This window comes from Entelurus aequoreus, linkage group LG13 (assembly GCF_033978785.1).
Source record: "Entelurus aequoreus isolate RoL-2023_Sb linkage group LG13, RoL_Eaeq_v1.1, whole genome shotgun sequence".
Taxonomy (NCBI): Eukaryota; Metazoa; Chordata; class Actinopteri; order Syngnathiformes; family Syngnathidae; genus Entelurus; species Entelurus aequoreus.
Genome location: NC_084743.1, coordinates 35667467 through 35691964, shown reverse-complemented (window position 1 = coordinate 35691964; position 24498 = coordinate 35667467). Strand labels below are relative to the sequence as shown.

General features: G+C 36.5%; 1 protein-coding gene across 1 annotated transcript in view; it reads left to right on the top strand.

The window, feature by feature from the left end:
• The window catches only part of LOC133663358 (CLIP-associating protein 1-like), a 47085-nt gene extending 23222 nt beyond the window's left edge, over positions 1-23863 (top strand). Inside the window, exons 13-20 of the mRNA XM_062067774.1 lie at positions 4480-4627; positions 5633-5879; positions 8704-8745; positions 9194-9384; positions 9570-9698; positions 9829-10035; positions 12545-12661; positions 21178-23863. Coding sequence (XP_061923758.1) covers positions 4480-4627; positions 5633-5879; positions 8704-8745; positions 9194-9384; positions 9570-9698; positions 9829-10035; positions 12545-12661; positions 21178-21264 — 1168 coding nt within the window. The 3' untranslated portion in view covers positions 21265-23863. The remainder of the gene's footprint in view (positions 1-4479; positions 4628-5632; positions 5880-8703; positions 8746-9193; positions 9385-9569; positions 9699-9828; positions 10036-12544; positions 12662-21177) is intronic.
• The last annotated feature ends 635 nt before the right edge of the window (positions 23864-24498 follow it).

The window sequence follows — 24498 nt, the reverse complement described above, 5'->3', positions numbered from 1 at the left end:
AACACGTAGCCGGTGTTTCATTGTTTACATTCCCGAAATATGACAGTCAAGCTTTACCATTGGCCTGTGGAGAACTGGGACAACAGAGACTCTTACCAGGAGGACTTTGAGTTGGAAACACGCTACCGTGAGTACGCAGCTGCGGCTTCCAAACATTTGATCGCTTGCCCGTACGTGCGTGCCGCTATGTGCATGTCACGTACGTAACTTTGGGGACTTTGGGGAAATATATATGCTGTATAAACTTTGCGGAGGTGAACGGTACTTTGGGCTGTGGGATTGAGTGTGTTTTGCGGGTGTTTGATTTGTATTGGCGGTTACATGGACGGGAGGGGGGAGGTGTTTGTTATGCGGGATTAATTTGTGGCATATTAAATATAAGCGTGGTTGTGTTGTGGCTAATAGAGTATATATATGTCTTGTGTTTATGTACTGTTTTAGTCATTCCCAGCTGAATATCAGGTCCCACCCGCCTCTCACAGCATCTTCCCTATCTGAATCGCTTCCACTGCCCTCTAATCCTTCAGTCTCACTTTCCTCATCCACAAATCTTTCATCCTCGCTCAAATTAATGGGGTAATCGTCGCTTTCTCGGTCCGAATCGCTCTCGCTGTTGGTGGTCATGATTGTAAACAATGTGCAGATGTGAGGAGCTCCACAACCTGTGACGTCACGCTACTTCCGGTATAGGCAAGGCTTTTTTATCAGCGACCAAAAGTTGCGAACTTTATCGTCGATGTTCTCTACTAAATCCTTTCAGCAAAAATATGGCAATATCGCGAAATGATCAAGTATGACACATAGATTGGACCTGCTATCCCCGTTTAAATAAGAAAATCTCATTTCAGTAGGCCTTTAAAGGCCTACTGAAAGCCACTGCTACCGACCACGCAGTCTGATAGTTTATATATCAATGATGAAATCTTAACATTGCAACACATGCCAATACGGCCGGGTTAACTTATAAAGTGCAATTTTAAATTTGCCGCTAAACTTCCGGTTCGAAACGCCTCTGAGGATGACGTATGCGCGTGACGTAGCCCGGGGAACACGGGTATGGCTTCCACATTGAAGCCAATACGAAATAGCTGTTTTCATCTCATTCTGGATGTATTCTGGACATCTGTGTTGGTGAATCTGTTGCAATTATATTCATTGCATTATGGAGAAAGAAGCTGAGCAAGCAAAGAAGAAAGTTCTCGGTGCAAAGCGGACGTATTTTGCGAAGGAAGTCAGCAGCAACACAACACAGCCGGTGTTTCATTGTTTACATTCCCGAAAGATGCAGTCAAGATCGAAGAACTCGGATAACAGAGACTCTAACCAGGAGGACTTTTGACTTCGATACACAGACGCCTGTAGAGAACTGGGACAACACAGACTCTTACCAGGATTACTTTGATTTGGATGACAAAGACGCAGACGTGCTACCGTGAGTATGCAGCTTTGGCTTCCAAACATTTGATCGCTTGACCGTACGTGCGCGTCACGTACGTAACTTTGTTTAAATATATAAGCTTTATGAACCTTGGGTTAGGTGAACGGTCTTTTGGGCTGAGTGATTGTGTGTGTTGATCAGGTGTTTGAATTGTATTGGCGTGTTCTATGGAGCTAGGAGCTAGCAGAGGAGCTAGGAGCTAGCATAACAAACACGTAGGTGTTTTTATGCAGGATTAATTTGTGGCATATTAAATATAAGCCTGGTTGTGTTGTGGCTAATAGAGTATATATATGTCTTGTGTTTATTTACTGTTGTAGTCATTCCCAGCTGAATATCAGGTCACCCCCGGCTCTCACAGCATCTTCCCTGTCTGAATCGCATCCACTCCCCACTAGTCCTTCACTTGCACTATACTCATCCACAAATCTTTCATCCTCGCTCAAATTAATGGGGAAGATGTCGCTTTCTCGGTCCAAATCTCTCTCACTTCATGCGGCCATCATTGTAAACAATAGGGAACTTTGCGTATATGTTCAATTGACTACGTCACGCTACTTCCGGTAGGGGCAAGCCTTTTTTTTATCAGATACCAAAAGTTGCGATCTTTATCGTCGTTGTTCTATACTAAATCCTTTCAGCAACAATATGGCAATATCGCGAAATGATCAAGTATGACACATAGAATAGATCTGCTATCCCTGTTTAAATAAACAAATTTCATTTCAGTAGGCCTTTAAGGACCATGTCCTAACAAAATGCAGTTTTACTACAGTTTAAGACCAAGTCCTAATCCAATCTTCCCCTTCCTTGTCTTAAGTTTCAGCTTCTTGGTTTCTTGCTGATGGTATATTTGTAATAACCACTGAAGGAGACAGAACTATAACATTGGTTTATGTTGTAATAGGGCTGGACGATATGGCCTTTTATTAATATCTCGATATTTTTGGGCCATGTCACGATACACTATATATATCGCGATATTTTGCCTTAGCCTTGAATGAACACTTGATGCATATAATCACAGCAGTATGATGATTCTATGTGTCTACATTAAAACATTCTTGTTCATACTGCATTAATATATGCTAATTTTAAACTTTCATGCAGAGAGGGAAATCACAACTAAGTCAATTTACCAAAACTGTATTTATTAAGCAGTGGCACAAACATTCATGTCATTTCCAAAACAGAAAGTGCAAGATTGTCAGAGACATTTTAAAACAAGCTATTAGTGCACTTTTGTGCATGATGTCACTAAGATGACATATCAAAATACCATTTTCATACGGTGTTGATCTGGAAATTGTTGCTTTGGCATTTTGTGGGTGTGGCACCGAACGGAGATGTTGACATGCAGAGTTTCAAGCACTCCTTATTCTCTAGCGGGTGACTTTTCAAATGATGCTACAAATTAGCAGTGCTGCTACTTTTTGTAGCAACGCTTTTGCTGCATAATTGTTTGACATATTCCCGCTTGAAGTCAAACCACTGCCAGACGATGGATTTTCTGTTTTTCTTGGGAATTAATTCTTCCTCCATTTGTTACCAGATTTGCACCTTCTTTCTCTCGTATTACCACCCGCACCACTCCGCTAGCATCACAGCTAATGTTACCCATGTAGCTACCTCTCTGCTTCGCGGGAGCGTGTGACGTTGCACACGTGACGTGTGTAAGAAGGTGCACTTGTTTAAGTCTCTGTGAGAAGAAGAGACAAGAAAGAGGGAGAAACACCTGTAGTGTAATGCCCGCAGCTAAAAGCAACTGTGTGAGAACATATACTCGAATATCACGATGTAGTCATTTTCTATATCGCACAGAGACAAACCCGCGATATATCAACTATATCGATATATCGCCCAGCCCTATGTTGTAATATACATGATTTATTATGTTACATATATTAATTATTTTATCTGGAAAAACACAATAAACCACACGTAAACACAGTGGTGAAACTATTAGAATTTTTATGTTTGCCCCCTTACAAAGATATGAACAGTACATCATTTTAGTGTCATTTTATTTCAACAGACCAAATGTTGAAAACATCCAAATAAAAAAACAACAACATGTTTTTGTGACAGTGCTCTGACAATTTGTGCAATTTAGCACAGTATTCAGCAATTTTTTAAATTTGTCCTTAAATTCTTTTGTGGAAGTTGAACCTCTCAGCAACGACCAGGGACCTTGGATTCAAATGTTGTTGCTAAATGTCCTCAATTTGCCTGAATGTCTCATTGGCTGTGTATTCAGGGTTTAATCAGCTACGTAGCAGCCCATATGTTTTAGGTCGCATCACACTGAACAACACACTAATTTTATTTTCTTCACTTATGTCATTGGTAGTGCAGTATAATTAAACTCTTTCGATGTAAGTTGGCCAGTCTTCACTGCCACTGTCAAACTCTGTAATGGAGCCAATCACAGCCATCTTCACTACAATGCAACTGTTTCTCTCTCTCTCGTGCACATTACTTCTTTGTGACAAACATATTTTACTTTCTTTCTCTTAAAATACTGCAAGTACTACAACAAACTAAAAGTACTACAGGTGCATTACTACAAGAAACAACAAGTACAGTACACTACTACAAGTACTACAACTACAAGTAATACAACTGCAACACACTACAAGTACAGTACTTTGTGTAATTCAATTACAATGAACTACAAGTACTATAACTGCAAGAACACTACTATAAGTACCATAACTACAAAACACTACAAGTTCCTCAACTATAAGAATCTCTGATCGTTCTGATCTGTTTGCCAAAAACGCTTTGTAAATGTTTTGTGAATCACCTTTTGTACTGAAACAAAATATTTGATTCCAGTCAATAAATTAAATACTGCTGTATAATTTTTATATACATATTATATTTTATATTTATATTTTTGTAAGGAGGTCAACTCACTAAATCAGTACTTTTTCACTCTGCCTGCACTGAAGTACGACGTTTCAAAGCTGTGCTATAACTGTTAGTGTTAGGATCAAAGAGACACTGTGTGTATCTTTGTGTGTATTTGTGCGCGTTAGCATGATGGAGTACGATACTGAGAACATGAACTCGGAGGATATCTACAGTTCCCTGCGTGGCGTCACAGAGGCCATCCAGAGCTTCAGCTACCGCAGCCAAGAAGATCTGAATGAGTCTATCAGACGAGAGGGCAAGCGAGACGATGCGGTGAGTTATGATTTTCACTTAGACCAGAGGTGTCCAAATTTTTTTTTTGGCCGGGGGTCGCTTGCTGACTGCATGTAAAGTGTGTGTATGTATGTATATATATATATATATATATATATATATATATATATATATATATATATATATATATATAAAGAATTTTCCTCCAAACAAAAATTGAGCTGTTTGGCCACAATACCCAGCAATTGGTTTAAAGGAGAAAAGGTGAGGCCTTTAATCCCAGGAACACCAACCTACCGTCAAGCATGGTGGTGGTAGTATTATGCTCTTGGCCGGTTTTGCTGCCAATGGAACCGGTGCTTTACAGAGAGTAAATGGGACAATGAAAAAGGAGGATTACCTCCAAATTCTTCAGGACAACCTAAAATCATCAGTCCGGAGGTTGGGTCTTGGGCGCAGTTGGTTGTTCCAACAGGACAATGAGCCCAAACACACGTCAAAAGTGGTAAAGGAATGACTAAATCAGGCTAGAATTAAGGTTTTAGAATGGCCTTCCCAAAGTCCTGACTTAAACGTGTGAACAATGCTGACGAAACAAGTCCATGTCAGAAAACCAACAAATTTAGCAGAACTGCACCAATTTTGTCAAGGGGAGTGGTCAAAAATTCAACCAGAAGCTTGTGGATGGCTACAAAAAGCGCCTTATTGCAGTGAAACTTGTTGAGGGACATGTAACCAAATATTAACATTGCAGTATGTATACTTTTGACCCAGCAGATTTGGTCACAATTTCAGTAGACCCATAATAAATTCGTAAAAGAACCAAACTTCATGAAACAACCAATACAGAGGCGTACCCATTCCCTTCGCGGTTCACTTCAAGTAAGGGACAGGAAATGCTTATTGTGTCTAATCAGTAAACAAAAACATAGCATCATTGTGAGCAGGCGCGTTGTCAAGGTGACACAGCCACAAGCTGTCATCCATTAAAAGCCCTGAAGAAACAACGTTTGTAGACATGAAGCATCAAGTGTTGTGTTCTAGGCGGGGAGAGAAGGAATATCGTCTAGTCCTGCTTCTGATGCTCGCCCGGGATCAGATGCACAGGAAGTGGGTCGCACTGCCTTGGACAACAAGACGTCGTTGCTCAACACACCGTCACCACGCTCATTTTCCGGGCCCAGGAGTCGGGAATTTGCTCCTTACGGCCACGGAGAAACCATCTGCACCTACAACAAGAGCGCCCTGAAGGAGGCAGTGTTTGATGATGACGTGGAACAGTTCCGTGACTGTGAGTGCATGAGATTATTTTTTTTCATTCATAATGTAAAACTATAACTACTGTTGCCCGTGCTATGACATTTCTATAGTCATGATCAGTCCTTTCAGAAATTCACAATGTCAATCGTGCCAATTAAAACAAATTCAACAAACTCTTGCGAATTATGCACAGCCTTGCAATTGTATCAAAAGCCCACAACTTCCCCGCACATTTTGAACAATCAACATTTTCATCAATCAAATTTTTCTTTGAGCAGCACTCAAACTCGCATATCAACGGTCTCATGAAAACTTAAGTTTATTTCTTGTGTAGAAGAAGCACGAACAACAACATGTGACAATATACAGTATCAACTCTTTGCTGATCAAACGGCACAATTGTAGTCCTCCAGCGCACGTTAGACCGTACTTTCCATGTCACGGCGCTGAGCCTTCTTGTTAATGTATTACATAAATATTTACTCACTATTTTACATGTATTTATATAACATTTATTTATTCAAGATAAAACCAATAAAAACATATTTTCATTTGCAGTACTGACCTAGCAAAGAGAAATGTGATGATAATCTGTCATCGTTTCATTTACCCAAAAAATTAGAGCTATAGATCAGTGGTCCCCAACCTTTTTGTACTTGCGGACCGGTCAATGCTTGAAAATTAGTCCCACGGACCGGGGGGGTGGGGGGGTGGGGGGGTAGTAAAAAAATGTTTTTTATTTTTTTTTGTCATAAAGAAATACAATCATGTGTGCTTACGGACTGTATCCCTGCAGACTGTATTGATTTATATTGATATATATATAGTATATATTGTGTTTTTAATGTTGATTTAATTTAATTTTTTTTTTTTTTTTTAATTTTTTTTTTTTAACTTCTTGTGCGGCCGCGGCCCGATACCAATCGGTCCACGGACCGGTACCGGTTGGGGACCACTGCTATAGATGGCTCTCAACAGTTCGCAAATGCTCTTAATGTGCAGGGGTAAATGTGTGTTTAAGATGGAAAAACACTTAACAAGTGTAAAATATACACAGAGAATGTCTGCAACTTGTGTACAACAGAGCAGATAGCGGGCAATAAAGAAGCCTTTGGTGGTATTTATTTCTATAATTATAATCATTAATGTTATTAGTTATAATGTATTAAAACAATATACCGGTAGTCATTTTATAATGAGCTCTGAGTATGTGCTTTTAAATGATAATGATAAATGGGTTATACTTGTATAGCGCTTTTCTACCTTCAAGGTATTTAAAGCGCTTTGACAGTATTTCCACATTCACACATTCACACACTGATGGCGGGAGCTGCTATGCAAGGCGCTAACCAGCAGCCATCAGGAGCAAGGGTGAAGTGTCTTGCCCAAGGACACAACGGACGTGACTAGGATGGTAGAAGGTGGGGATTAAACCCCAGTAACCAGCAACCCTCCGATTGCTGGCACAGCCACTCTACCAACTTCGCCACGCCGTCCCATCTAGTGTCTACTTTTAAGTCTGTGTGGTATAAAACGAGTAAAACATAAATACAGTATTTGTTTAAAATTTTTGCTGCAAAAATTATAAATCATAAATTAACAAGTTGATTCAAAGTTTTTTTTTAAAACAACAACCTTAAAACATCGCAACTTTATGAAAAAACTGCTGCAAATTCTGGCGTTTTAGGCCCCAACAATCACAAAAAAGCCTAGAAAATTCTGGAAGGACTCTATAGTGCCAGAAGTAATTTGAGGACGTTTTGATATACTGTGTAACATTATGTCAGCAGGAAATTACTTAAATGTTAAAAAGTGCCATTTTAAATTGATTAAATCCTAAATTGGTGCACAATGTAGGGGTGATATGATGTGATACTTGGCTGATATCTGGAAAAGAACATTGTGATTGTTTCAGTTTGCATGTAAAATGTCCAATATGAGCAGTCGTGCAGCGTGTTTACTTGTGCAAAGCTGGACAACCAGTTAACATCTAAATGCCCTCCAATAAGCCACAAGGTTGGTCTTTCCTTGTATTTTAGTCGTCATTCACAAAAAGTAAACATGGTAGGCTGTAGGTTACCAGGAGCTAGCAGCTACACAACTGCACTCAATCTAAGCAATTAAGTATCCTTAATTTAACAACATTTCAGTCTAAATCAGCACATTTGTCAATAAAATAATTAAAGTTGCATATTACTTACACATACAAAGTCTCCAAGGCAGAAGCGTATTGAAAAGTATCCAATAACAATTGCGTCCCCATCATTTAATTTACTGTGTCATGAGTTTAACATCATGAATAGTAGATAAATAGTAGGTGTCGCCACTTTACTTTGACGTAAATGTATCATAAGTCCATTCTAGATTGTTAATAATAAATAGGTCTATTTATCATGCCTACCAGTGTTCTATTTTACTTAATCAAACCTTTTCTAACATTCCAAAGTACAAAATAATAAATTATGCCCAAGGACTCGTGCTGATATTGTATCGAACTGATTGTTATTGGACAATAGTCAAGTATCCAATACTGGTATCGTATTGGAAGTGAAAAAGTTGTATCGGGACGCTCTTATCAAAAAGCATGACGGATTTCTTCATTGTGTTGCGTTGCATTGACATTGTCGGTAATACGACAACGATTTGATATCATCCTTCCAGTCATTGTAAACCATGTTGATTGTTGGCTAGTATGTCGTATAATCAATACATCAGCAGTTTGTAAGTGTGCTCCAAACCATTTGTCTTTCATCATCAGGTCATATTTCCTCAATGAGAAGACAGTTGGTTTGGAGATATTGGTATATGTCAAATGTCAGCATGTTCCATCCTCCATCTTGATCTCTCCTCTTTAGGCCCTCGTAAGGAAAGTGCTGAAAACGCCAGGAGATTTCCTGGTAAACATTCCGTCGTTTTCTGACTACCTGATCTTATTCTAATTCCTTACATCCTTTTGCATTTTTTCACTCATGCTCTTTCTTTTGCTCTTTTGACCTTTGACCCTGTCCTGCAGAAGATTAAAATATAGCGTGTTACTAATGTAACGTGTATTTAACTTTACAGGCACATTAGTACAATCATAGACACAACAAAAACAGTGATTTGATTATATCATGTATGTATAGACCAGGAGTGTCTAAAGTATATGTTATATTACTTTGAAAACAGAACATTTTATATATATTTATTATGAACAAAACATTCAAATGAAGGTAAGGAACACATTTTTATAATTGATGAGTACATGAAATGAAACACATTTGAATATATAATGCATCCAGACTTAGGAGAATATGATAGAAGTTTTAAGACAGTTTTTAAATGTAATTATGTCTTGTTGGACAGTTGGTCAGGACCATTCAGACCTGGTTGCTGACCTGCTGAAGGAGCTGTCCAATCACAATGAGCGCTCTGATGAACGTAAGGGTGCCTTGGTGGAGCTACTGAAGATCACGAAAGACAATAGCCTGGCTGTGTGGGATGAACATTTCAAAACCGTCCTCCTCCTCCTGCTTGAAACACTGGGAGATAAAGATGTAAGCTAACTCAGCACGTACATGTAACGCACATTTACATGTAGCATACACGAACATGTAGCACACATGTACATATAGCGTACACGTACATGTAGCGAGTACACGTAGCATACAAATACACAAGTAGCACACACACGTTTATTTATACATTCAATGTTGTTGATGTTGCTCAATGCTTCTGTCAGCACACAATCCGAGCCTTGGCGCTGCGTGTGTTGAAAGAAATATTACGGAATCAGCCGGCCCGCTTCAAGAATTATGCAGAACTAACAATCATGAAGACCTTGGAGGCGCACAAAGATTCTCACAAAGAGGTACATAATAATAATAATAATAATAATAAGGTACACTTTGTGTTGTATCCTTGTTCAATAATCATATCAACTTGTTAATCGAAAATTCCTGTACAATGATTGATATTTCCATATACTGTATATCCTTTAGGTGGTGCGTGCGGCTGAGGAGGCGTCTTCAACGCTGGCAGGATCAATTCATCCTGAACAATGTATCAAAGTTCTGTGTCCCATTGTACAAACTGCTGATTATCCAATCAACTTAGCTGCCATCAAGATGCAAACTAAAGTCATTGAACGCATCACCAAGGACTCACTAGTGCAGCTGCTGGCTGACATCATTCCTGGTCTGCTGCAGGTTTGACACTTTTACTATATTAATAATACATTTATTACATTTACTAATAATACATGTAATATGTACTTTTGTACAATTAATAATACAATTAATACTTTTCACAATAATAACAATACATTTAATACTATCACACTATTATACTACATTTAACTATGTACTTTTACACTGTTAATACATATAATAATGTATGTTTACATTATTAGAACTACAATACATTTAACAATGTACTTTAACATAATAAAATACATTCAGCTTTGTACATTTACAGAATAATAAATTACATTTAACTATGTACTTTTACACAATACTGACGATAATCCTGCACAGAATTGATACTTGTACAAAACACAAAACCAGTGAAGTTGGCACGTTGTGTAATTCGTAAATAAAAACACAATACAATGATTTGCAAATCCTTTTCAATTTATATTCAATTGAATAGACTGCAAAGACAAGATATTTAATATTTTGGGCTCAAAAAGGCCCAAAATATCATAACGGACCCATCTCACCCCGGACATAAACTTTTTGAACTGCTGCCCTCGGGCAGGAGATACAGGACAACAAAATGCCAGACAAACAGTTTCAAGAACACTTTCTACTCGAGAGCAATAGTGTCGCTGAACACAAGGCATAAAAAAGAATGACTGTGCATGTGAGCTGTGTGCTTGGTATTTTTCGTTGTTTATGTATTATTTTTATCTATTTATCTTAGTACCATGTTCTTATGTTTTTTTATGTGTCATTATGAATTTGCACTAAATGAGTTTACTTGCAATTTTGTTGTACAATGTGCAATGACAATAAAGATCTATTCTATTCTGAACTCCATCCATCCATTCTCTACCGCTTGTCCCCTTTGGGGTCGCGGGGGGTTTTGGAGCCTATCTCAGCTGTATTCGGGCAGAAGGCGGGATACACCCTGGACAAGTCGCCATATTCTATTCTGAACTGAGAAACTTGTTTTTTTTTTGCAAATAATCATTAACTTAGAATTTATTGGCGGCAACACATTGCAAAAAAGTTGGCACGTGCATTTTTACCACCGTGCGACATGGCCTTTCCTTTTAACAACACTCAGTAAACGTTTGGGAACTGAGTAGACCAAGTTTTTGAAGCTTTTCAGGAGGAATTATTTCCCACTCTTGCTTGATGTACAGCTTAAGTTGTTCAACAGTCCGGGGTCTCCGTTGTCGTATTTTACTCTTCATAATGCGCCACACATTTTCAATGGGAGACAGGTCTGGACTACAGGCAGGCCAGTTTAGTACCCAATACAACACTGTTGTAACACGTGGATTGGCATTGTCTTGCTGAAAGCTCTTTGAAAAAGACGTTGCTTGGATGGCAACATATGTTGCTCCAAAACCTGTATGTACCTTTCAGCATTAATGGTGCCTTCACAGATGTGTAAGTTACCCATGCCTTGGGCACTAATACACCCATACCATCACAGATGATGGCTTTTGAACTTTGCACCTATAACAGTCCGGATGGTTCTTTTCCTCTTTGGTCCGTAGGACACAACGTCCACAGTTTCCAAAAACAATTTGAAATGTGGACTCGTCAGACCACAGAACAGTTTTGTACTTTGCATCAGTCCATCTTAGATGAGCTCAGGCTCAGCAAAGTCGGCAGCGTTTCTAGATGTTGTTGATAAATGGCTTTCGCTTTGCATAGTAGAGTTTTAACTTGCACGTACAGATGTAGCGACGAACTGTAGTTACTGACAGTGGTTTTCTGAAGTGTTCCTGAGCCCATGTGGTGATATCCTTTACACACTGATGTCGCTTTTTGATGCAGTACCGCCTGAGGGATCGAAGGTTACGGGCATTCAATGTTGGTTTTCGACCTTACGTGCAGTGATTTCTCCAGATTCTCTGAAACTTTTAATGATATTACGGACCGTAGACGGTGAAATCCCTAAATTCCTTGCAATAGCTTGTTGAGATATGTTGTTCTTAAACTGTTCGACAATATGCTCATGCATATGTTCACAAAGTGGTGACCCTCGCCCCATCCTTGTTTTTGAATGACTGAGCATTTCATGGAAGCTGCATTTATACCCAATCATGGCACCCACCTGTTCCTAATTAGCCTGTTCACCTGTGGGATGTTACAAATAAGTGTTTGATGAGCATTCCTTAACTTTCTCAGTCTTTTTGCCACTTGTGCCAGCTTTTTTGATACATATTGGAGGCATCAAATTCTAAATAAGCTAATATTTGCAAAAAATAAAAAAGTTTACCAGTTCCAACGTTAAGTATCTTGTATTGCAGTGTATCCAATTGAATATAAGTTGAAAAGGTTTTGCAAATCATTGTATTCTGTTTTTACTTACGATTTACACAACGTGCCAACTTCACTGGTTTTAGGTTTTGTATCAATAGTGACAGTAATCCTGCACAGTATCGATACTTATGTCAACACTGAAAGTAATACTGCATAGTTTTTGTTACTTAATACTGACAATACTACTGTACAGTATCAATACTTTGTCTACTTGCAGGGCTACGACAACACAGAAAGCAGCGTCCGCAAGGCCAGTGTGTTTTGTCTGGTGGCGATCTACTCTGTAATTGGTGAGGACCTCAAACCTCACCTGGCACAGCTGACAGGCAGCAAGGTACTGAATCATGTTTTTTTATCATCATCATTATCACATCTCTGGACCTGTGTGAAAATAGCCCCTCATATTAATGCAAATATTCAAATAACACTGCCATAATGTTTGCCCCGTTTGTTTAATTGGGGGTAGAGAGGGAGAGGTCCGCTGTTTGCAGACAATGCAAAACACAACTCTGAGGAAAATTTGCTGGACGTTTAAGGTCGAGAAACGCAACAAGAGTATCAATCACAAACTAATGTAATGAAAATGTTCCCTCTGAGTCGCTTCTACTTCCGTGGAGTCTCGGTGTGCGTTTAAGAGCGCAAAGTTGTTGGAGGAGAAAAATATTTGATTTTGCGGTTTAATTTTAAACGTGCAACTAGCTTGCTTCCGTCAGCTGCTGTAACTGAGGACTACCATACAGCAGGTGATATATCGAAAACATTGCCACAACTGGTTCATAAAGTCTTTAGTTTGTTTAATTGCTAAATTTGTCAGTGTTCCAATAACGTCAATACTCACTAAAATATTTTGTCATTTTATCGAATTGAACACAGGCTGAGTTGTCGGTGAGGCACTAAGATTGTGTATTGGATCACTCCTGTTTATTTTTGTTGGCCAAACTGTTGCACATGTACATGGTTGTTGGAAAAAAACAAAGCTTGTTTATTTGTCTTTATCTTCATTAGCCAAACTGCTTTGTGTTTTATATTGATATCACAAAGTAGACACCATCTTTTTTACATTACTTGTTTTTTTCATTCCACAAAGTAATTACTTTAATAACCATTCATGTGACATAGCATTTTGTTAATGTTTTATGGTGTATAATTGATACTTATACAACAAATTTCTGCTCAAACTCTTAATGGATCTGTTCCGATATAGCATGTACATGTACACACATTAGTACATGTAAATGTGTGTACATAACTTCAAAAATGCCTCTCTCTATGAAAATGTCAAAATAGAGATAAAGGCAGCATGTAATAAAAAAGCTGATACGCTAAAACTATTAATGATCAAAAACACAAATATTTGTCTTTAAATATATAGATAACGTTTATCTAGAGCATTTTTTTTTAGATATTACAAATTACATGATGGCATCGCATTCACACCCCAACACTGTTTTACCAAACATAATTAATAATTGTGATTTCAATATTGATTAAAAAAAAAATATATATATATATATATATATATATATATATATATATATATATATATATATATATATATATATATATATATATATATATATATATATATATATTATTATTATTTTGCCCATAATCGTGCAGTTCTATGTGTAAGACTAGACCTCATATATGAACACTATTTTTATCTATTTGGACAAAAAGTGCAGTTATGTCTTATGTCAATAAGGTGCCATCTTTTTAATTTTCACATTGTTTTTTATTTATCTATGTTATTATTATTTTGTTTCTACCATATTACTTCGTTTGTAATGCTTGTGTTGCTTTCATATGCACATTCAACTCTCTACTTGAGGTACATATATACATTTTGAATGTGTTGTTTGTGTTTTTGAAATAAAAATTGGTTAAAAGATTTCAGCAATTATTGAAAGTTTTAAGCACATTTAGAATTACCGCGATTATAACAATAACGTGATAATTTTGGTCACAATAACCATGCTAAAAAATGTTCATACCATGACATCCCTACTCTACAGACTGACTAAGAGATCGTCTTTTGTGTTTACGCATTACACGCATACCCAGGCGGAGGAAAAAGTAATTTCACCAACTGCATATCATTTACACAAGCTCTCAATGATTTTGTTATTTTCCACTTTGTTCCTGTTATTCAAATTGAATACTTTATTTAAAATAGAGACAGCACATATTAATGAATTATGTAAATATGTCAGGTTTTAGCCAAAGGGTAATTTGTGCCTGTAGTCCCCAGAAAGGTTGGTGTTTACATACAAACAACAATAATATTCACATAAAACAGAGAAAAGTCAGGATCATCACCACAGACTCAGTAACATTCAGGTAATTTAAAGGAGAGAGTTAAGCCCCAACCCCACCCCCCACCCAAAAAAAAAAACAGGTAATTACTTTAAAAATAACAAAACAATAAAATAAAAAGAAGGAATGTATATGGATTGCATTGTACATAGTCCGAATAAAGTGCCATGATATACTGTGTTGCATATACAGCCCGAATAAAGTGCCATAGTGAATTGCACGCAGCGTGAATAAAATGTCAAATGTAAAAATACCGATCTGTAAATGATGTTTAAGTGCTCATATTATGACATTGATTAAATTGCCTTTCATCATTATCTGTTTACTTTTGAACCAGGCCTTTAATTGACTTTTGAATGTAGTAAAGCTGGAGGATTCCCTTACTGTGGTAGGTAGACTGTTCCACAAAGAGCATCACTTGTGAGAAAAAACATTTTGACCAAAATAGTTTTTTCTCACAGGCATTTATTGTGTTAAATGAAATACATGACCTCAAATTACTGATTTATCAAAGTATGCATATCTTGATTTGAGAATACATTTTCCAGCATAAAGTTTGCTTTGGTATTAGAGGTATTGATAGATATTGTAGGTCAACATCCATCCGCACATCACTATGGAGGTGAATAACGATACAAAATTAACTGTTGTAACATTAAAACTATAATAGTCAGCCAGATATTTTTTTCCGCACAAACAATTGGGACATGATGGGGGGCTACCTATGAATCCATCCATCCATCCATTTTCTACCGATTATTCCCTTCGGGGTCGCGGGGGGCGCTGGAGCCTATCTCAGCTACAATCGGTCGGAAGGCGGGGTACACCCTGGACAAGTCGCCACCTCATCGCAGATGTTAATAACATCAAAACTATAATAGTTAGACATACTGTATATTTTTTCAGCAAAAAAATTGGGGACAAGTTTGGGGCGCTGGATGACATTACTAGGCAGAACATTTATTTTAGAATAACTTAAAACCTTAGCGGCACAAACGAAACATTAAGCGGCTAACCATCACAAACAAATTGCAGTGTTATTTTAATATTTGCAATGATAATGGGGGCCAACTTTACACAGGTCACTTTCTTGTACTTTCTTCTATGTTCTTCACTTCTTGTATCAAACTGAAAAACATATGTGTCTTACTTTGTTCTTAAAATAACCAATTGATGATTTTATGAAACATTTGATCCTAGATTTACTGTAACTGACAGAATATACACATATTCATAAAATGAAAGATAATACTTTACATTCATTAGTATTTCATTAAAGTAAGTATTTGATCCCGATACAAAAAGTGACTTGATACTTAATGGAGTAGTAGTCGTTTACTTTTAGTTTCTTGTAGTTTCAGTACTTGTAATAGTGTAGTTGTAGTACTTGTAGTAGTTTACTTGTAGTTTCTTGTAGATGTAGTGTGTTGCAGTTGTATTACTTGTAGTAGTGTACTGTTATTGTAGTGTATTGTAGTAATTTACCGTATTTTTCAGATTATAAGTCGCTCCGGAGTATACGTCGCATCGGCCGAAAATGCATAATAAAAAAGGAAAAAAACATATATACGTCGCACTCGAGTATAGTCGCATTTTTGGGGGAAATGTATTTGATAAAAGCCAACACCAAGAATAGACATTTGAAAGGCAATTTAAAATAAATAAAGAATAGTGAACAACAGACTGAATAAGTGTACGCCATATGATGCACAAATAACCAACTGAGAACGTGCCTGGTATGTTAACGCAACACATCATGGCAAGAGTCATTCAAATAACTATAACATATAGAACATGCTATACGTTTACCAAACAATCTGTCACTCCTGATCGCTAAATCCGATGAAATCTTCTTCCTCGTTGTCGCTCCTGGTATGCGCCGCTCCCTTTCTTTCTGCTGCTTGATCACCGTTTTCTGCTGCATATGTCACTACATCCGGCTTGTCATCTGCAGTATATGATTTCCTTTTCGGTGCCATTTTTGTTCAGCCCTTCTCAGTTTTTATAAGTTACCGCCAATGTTGTAGCAGTGTGCTGTGTAGCAGTAGCAGTTAGCATTCCATGACCCACAATGCACTTCTGCCATGACGCACAATGCACTTCTGGCATGACGCACAATGCACTTCTGCCATGACCCGCCCCCGCCGAATTCTTATTGGTTGACGTGTGTGTGACGATTGCTGACATTTGCTTCGTCTCTTACGCGAATGAGATAAATAATATAATTTGATATTTTACGGTAATGTGTTAATATTTTCACACATAAATCGCTCCGGAGTATATGTCGCAACCCCGGCCAAACTATGAAAAAAGCTGTGATTTATAATCCGAAAAATACGGTACTTGTAATACTTTGTTTCTTGTCGTAGTACTTGTTGTAGTATAATTCTAGTTTCTTGAAGATTAAGTTTATTGTAGTTGTATTACTTGTAGTACTTGTAGTTGTGTACTGTACTTGTAGTGTATTGTAGTAATTTACTTGCAATACTTACCGTAGTTTCTTGTTGTAGTACTTTTAGTTGTAGTAGTATACTTGTAGTTTTTTGTAGTTGTATTACTTGTAGTAGTGTACTTGCAGTTTCTTGTAGTTTCAGTAGTTGAAGTACTTGTAGTAGTTTACTTATAGCTCATTGTAGATGTTTCTTGTAGTTTTAGTAATTGTATTTGTAGTACTAGTAATCTACTGGTAGTTCCTTGTAAATTTAGTTTTTGTATTTGTATTACTTGTAGTAGTGTACTTTCAGTTTCTTGTTGTTGTACTACTTGTAGCAGTTTACAAGTTCCTTGCAGATGTATTTTCTTGTAGTTAGATTACTTTTCAGAATCAGAATCAGATTCTGATTTTCGTAGCGTACTTGTAGTTTCAGTATGTGTAGTAGTGTTATAGTTTCTTATAGTTTTCTTGAAGTTATAGTATTTGTAGTTGTATTACTTGTACTTGTATAATTGTGGTTTCTTGTACTTACATTTTCTTGTAGCTGTATTACATGTAGTAGTGTACTTGTAGTTTCTTGTAGTTGCAGTACTTGTAGTAGTGCACTTGTAGCTGTAGTATTTGTAGTAGTGTACTTATAGTTCTTTGTAGATGTAGTTTATTGTTTTGGTGTACTGGTAGTTGTAGTATTTGTAGTAGTGTATTGTAGTCATAGTGTTTGTAGTATTGTACCTGTAGTACTTCTAGTAATGTACTTGCAATTTCTTGTAGTGGTAGTTTCTTGTTGTTTCAGTAATTTAGTAGTGTAGTTGTAGTACTTCTTGTAGTGTATTGCAGTTGTCGTACTTGTAATAGTGTATTGTATTTTCTTGTAGCTGTTGTGCTTTTACTAGTATACTTGCAGTTTCATGTAGTAGTATTGCTTATATAGTGTTTTTGTCATTTCTTGTAGTAGTAGTAGTAGTAGTAGTAGTAGTAGTAGTAGTGACAGCATTCAGGGGCCTATTCTCCCATGTGCTAAAGTGAACAAAGGTGCTCAACTGCGTGGATTCTGGCTGTGCAGCATTCTCAAACCCGACTTAGGTCTGACAGTGCGCGCCTTAATACAAGATGCGCACTCTGGGTTAAGCAACACTTAAATTTGGGAATTTCCTGTCAGATTTGGCCTTTCAGGTATTTTTCCATTGGTTTAAGGACTTTTGTTTTTACTGCCTCTGAGGCTGTAATAAGTCCAGCGCCCCTGGAAGGGGAAAATATTGTATTGCACTTGAAGTTTGGATGCAGTGTACACCACACATAAGAAATGATAAATTAAACTTCTAGAAAACTATCAAATCTATTCTAATTGCTTCAATTGAGACACCTCGAAAGGTCCATTGAGACTAGGATAAAAGGACCTTAATGCCACTCTGAATTAAATATCAAAAATCAAAATCCACATTGTTGTCTTGTTAGTGTGACCACAGCGAAACCGGCTCGTACATATATCGGCCGCATTTGTATGGATGTTTAATGCATCTGTACCGTGATCTTTGAACTATGTGACTATTTAATATGAAATACATATTTAATGTAGCGTCTATCAATTGATTTTTTGACTGTTAACAGTAAAATGTCTTGCTCATCTGCGGAAGCTCACGCACACATGCTGTCCTATTAAGCCCCTCTTACGCGTCAAAGCTTGACAAACATTTGTACGAAACAGAACTCTTACTACTACTATGGCCGTTCCTGTCGCATGCGACAAACTGCTTTCCGTTTTAAGCATCTCTCTTCCAAGAACTCTTAACATCACAAATAGCATCAGTGTGGTTATGATAACAAGTAAAGAAACTTCATCTACAGATTATTATTCACACCCAGGAAGAAAAAACTGTTGTAGCGTGCATACACACACTACATCACCACGGCGGCACTTGTTCGCATGACAAGCACTGCCTGGATAAATACATCCTTTTCAGATTTAAAGTAGTATCTTTTTCCATGGATACCAATGGCATTCACAAGCGTTTGTAAAACTGCATGTTCCATCATTTTAACACAACCTTGAAAAAAAGGCATCAAGGCAAAGTCCGCCTCATTACTAATGAGCCCACCTTCATTTTTGTCTGACGTACGGAAGGTGGGCGTGTCCGCAGAATGGATGGGAAAATACGAATATGAGAAACATGCGTAATTTCAAGCATGTAAAAAACCACTAGAGGGGAACAAGAGGATAGTGCCCTAACTTTCTTGTGTTTTATTACTTGTAGTAGTGTATTGTACATTCTTGTAGTTGTAGTACTGTACTTGTAGTAGTATACTCCTAGTAGTAGTAGTAGTCGTGTGTTTTTCGTTTTTTGTACTTCAATACTTCTATCAGTGTACTTGTTGTTTCTTGTAGTAGTTTACTTGTAGTTGTAGTATGTGTAGTTGTGAATTGTAGTGGCTTGTAGTAGTTGCACTTGTCGTAGTGTCCTTGCAGTTGTAGTTATTGTAGTGGTGTACTTGCAGTTGTAATACTTGTAGTGGTGTACTCCTAGTAGGAGTAGTGTGCTTGTAGTTTTTTGTACTGTATTACTTGTAGTAGTATATTGTAGTTTCTTGTAGTGGTGTACTCCTAGTAGTAGTAGTGTTATTGTACTCTGAGTAGTAGTAGTAGTTAGTAGTAGTGTGCTTTTAGTTTTTTGTACTTTAGTGCTGTACTTTCTTGTAGTAGTGTACTCGTAGTTGTAGTACTTGTAGTAGTGAATTGTAGTGGTCTGTAGTAGGGTCCTTGTAGCACTTGTCCTAGTGTTCTTGTACATTTTGGTACTTTAGTACTTAAGTAGTGTATTTTAGTTTCTTGTAGTTGTACTTATAGTTGTGTCCTTGTAGTGTCATGATCCGTTACCCGGGTCATGGCATGATGTATTTTTAGGTAATGTTTCTGTGTTAGTCTGTTTCCTGGGTGCACCCTCTTTCCCTGTTTACTGTTGGTTTCCATGGGTACTGATTCTCCTCACCTGTCTTAGTTTGGCAATTAGTGTTCCCACCAGGTGTTTTGGTTAATCACTCCCCTTTATGGTTTCCTGTCACCCAGCAGTAGTTGCTGGGTCAATGTTTGCTGTAGGCAACAGTTACGTTCTCCTGTTTTTTCTCCTCGCTGTAGTGATTTTGTACAGTCTAGCTTTCCTCGTTTTTTCACCCTTGGTGACATTTTGGTTTTGTTTAGCTCCACGCTTGCTAGCGTCCTCAGTTTTGTATTTTTTGTCCTGCCTTTAATTTATTAAAAAGAAACTTTAATCTTACCTACTCCTGCTTGTTTCCTGCGTTGGAGGGGAACACAACAATCGCAGCCATGCGTCGAAGACGTAACATGTAGTTTATTGCAGTACTTTTAGCAGTATTGTTGTTGTTGTAGTACTTGCAGTAGTCTACAAGTAGTTTTATGCAGTATTAGTAATTGTAGTCATGTATTGTAGTAGTACTTGTAGTTTGTTGTAGGATGTGTTTTGTTGTCATGTGACCACATCACATTGTGGTCTTGTGTGAGTCATTGAGGTGTTGACTGTCAAACTTGTACTCCATTCCAGTCTTGTGCAGGTCTACAATCATATCCCTGAGGTCAGATCTTTGGCCTAGTCCATGATGGTATGGATCAGTGATTCTCAAACTGTGGTATGTGTACCACTAGTGGTACACATACCACATACACACACACATACACATTATCACTCCATTTATATTCAAACACAGTGTTACTGTTTAAACTCTGTGAATGTCACAGTGGCCAGAAATATAGAATATACTTATTAAATAAAACCTCTGCCTTGTTTTTAATAAATACTTAGGCCTATTACGCTACTGTGTTTTAATGTTGGTACTTAGAGAGCCAAGTGTTTTCTGAGGTAGTACTTCATAAAAAACATTTGTGAACCACTGAACACATAATGCGTGTATAGTAGGAGTACTTTCTTAAAGGTATAGGTATTTTTATAGTTCACCATGTTTGGGTTTGATTAGGGGATCAAATACTTATCTCCCTTGTTCAGATAGAAAATATGAATCATTAGAAAAGACAAGAAGAAAAGAATTGAAATGATGGAGTAAAAATATGAAAGTGTTGTGTTTGTTTGCAGATGAAATTATTAAATTTGTACATCAAGAGAGCTCAGACGACAAACAGCAACAGCAGCAGTTCTTCTGATGTTTCTTCCCACAGTTAACAACTTTGCTCATCTTCAACGTCACATAGAACACGTTCATACCCCGTCAACCAAATGTACAAATCAATTACTTCATTAGAAAATATATGTACAAAAAAGCATCACTCTTGTAGTTTATTTGAAGTAGTTTTAAGTTAATTAAGAAACAAAACACTATTGTATTCTTATTTTGTAATGGAACAATGGCTTACACATTTTGGAGCTTTTTTTTCTTCTTAAGAGTTGGGCGAGACCACAAGTACACACACACACACACACACACAGACACGCACACACACACACACACACACACACACACACACACTCACACACGTTGACTGGCATGTACAAAGTATTAGCTTACTAAAAACTGTGAATTAATTGTGACGATGCAAACGCAGTATTCTCCTGTGTGTACCACCAATAATTAAGTAGTACTTTGTAAATACGCGTGTAGGATTCTGCTTGGCAACGTGTGGCTTGCTGATGTCAATCATTTCTACCTTTATTTGGCGTAAAATATTTCCATTTTTGTGGACAAAAAAAAAGAAAAACTCTTGAAAAAGTTTTTTTTTTAATCCAGCATCAATTTAAGATAAAACTGTCCAAACTTTTTACAGCCAATAAAAATGACTAAAACCTAGATAAAATACACAAAAAACAAATACAATGTAAGTCAAGCAGTTAAATATACTTAACATTCTAAATACATTTTTTATTTATTATTTCCTTCATCTAAAATGTATTTATTTAATTTTCAATGTTTGTGTGTGTGGGGGAGCGGGGTAAATTTATTTTGTAAGTTATTTTTATTTTTAAAAATTTAAATAATTCCTAGCTCATGAGATTTAGTTTTTTTTATTATTATTTTTATTTAAAGGCCTTTAATTGTATTTTTTTTTCTCACATCTAATATATTTTATTTAAATATTTTGTAGGTGCATACAAAATAAAATGCCTTCCTATTTATTTTACCCATCTGAAACTTTAATGAATGAATACATTCTCCAAATCCATACAGTATATAAAAGGCCTTTATAATTGTATATGATGATCTTAAATCTAATATTGTCTTTTCACTAGGTACATACATAAAAATAGAACCCAATACATTTTGTCTAAATAAATAAGAAAAATCCCTATCTAAAACTTTAATACATTTTTATGTTTCCTTCTTACATAAATATTAAATAAGCCAATATATTATTATTATTATTATTATTTTTTTTTTTGGTCAAATGTATTTATAATTTTGAATAACCTCAAATCAAATAGTTTTTTTGATTTGAGATTATACACAATTATAAAGATTTAATAAATTAATGTATTTCCAGATTTGATAAATATCACATAAGACAATAAGTTTGAAAAAATGTAGAAAATATATTATTTAGATTATACATACATACCCATTTTTTGAATTTTTACATAGCAAACAACTTTTTCTCATAACGTGTGAATATTTTCCTTTTTATTGAGTTCTTGATTACGGTCTAATGCAGACTGTTTTTTTTTTGTTTTTTTCCATCTTAAATGAAAAAAAAATCACTTTAGCCTGGTCTGCTGTTGACGCCACATTTCTATTTTGGCACTTAAAACTGTCCCATCCCCCCTGCAGATTACACGCTGGTAAATTTGGTACGACTTTTGTACCAGATTTTGGACACGTTTGACTTAAAGCAGGAGTGTCCAAAGTGTGGCTGGCAGCTCAAGTTTTGTTGGCCCGCACATATTGTTGAAAATAAATTTAATAAAAAAGACATAATTTAATGCAGAAAAGCAGAATGTTTGATAATTAATAATTGTAATAATATTATTAATAAGTATTATTACGCTTTGTCACTTATAACACAAAGCTGACACACCTGTTTGTATTTAACTATAAATGTTTGTTTTTAGCAGACATTTTAGTTTTTTTGAAAATGGCCCCATGCTTTGACTTTTCAGTATGTGGCTGTTGGTGGAAAAAGTTTGGACACCCCTGATTTATGGAGATGAATGTGTCTTTTTATACAACCCAAAAAATATTTGCAAACAAAAAATAGATTTGAAATTAAAACAAAATATTTCCAAACCCAAAATTTTGGTTACAAATCATGTTTGTGGTTACAAACTGTTTTATTTTTAGTTGCAAACTTTTTTAATTTTTATTTATTTTTTATTTTTGTCTGGGTCGCCGCTAAACAATACAAGGCAAGCAAAACTTTTTGTTTGTTAGAACATTTTTTGGTTTCATAAAAAGACATGTTTTTCCCCATACTGACTTACGATGTATGTCAAAATGTATGAAAAAGTGTAAAACGTTGAAGTCAGCATTATTCAAAATAATGGTTACTTTGGTGCCTTTGAGCAACAATCTTCATCAAAAGAAGAACTTTTAGTTGAAAGGTTTTTGATTTTCTAATCAATGAATGTTTTCTTACTTTCCTCCATCGCATGTTGGATCACATGCAACATGGACGCCTTCTTAATGTACATGCCAGCTCTTTGGATATCTTTTCGTATTTCTGACATTTCAATATTTGTATTTATTTGATGAGTCATGCTAATATGTGCATGATGATGACATCACTGCTGGACTTGCAACAATGGAAATAAAATGTTTCAGTAATAAACAGACTGACGGTTTATCCCTGCTTGTTTCTTACATGTTGATGCTTGTTCTTCTGCACAATAAAAACATCCATTTACATTATTATCACAACAAAGCCAAACCATTTTTAATCCAACTTTTCCAATTGATTCCAGATATCCAACACAGGAAATATGTTTGTACTCAGAATTTCAGTACCGTATCTTCCGGACTATGAGGCGCACTTAAAATCATTTTTTCCCCCTCAAAACTCGACAGTGCGCCTAATAACCCGGTGTGCCTAATGTACGGAATAATTCTGGTTTTGCCCACCGACCTCGAAGCAATTTTATTTGGCACATGGTGTAATGATATGTATGACCAGTAGATGGCAGTCAAACATAAGAGATATGTGGTAAGAGGTATGATGGCAATATCACTCAAGTAAACAACACCAACATTTTATATGTTCCATTGAAAATATAGAACATTACACGGCGCTCAAAAGTCTATCAACATGTTTTAGTACGACTTTGGTAAGCTATAAAGCCGCATTGCTTGATGGATTGTCGGCGCATTAAACATACGAGTATTATTATGGTGTGTGTATAAGGTAATACATTATCTGGCGTTTTGTTTCGCAATATTATGCAAAAGCAACTTTTCCTACCTTCTGGTACCTG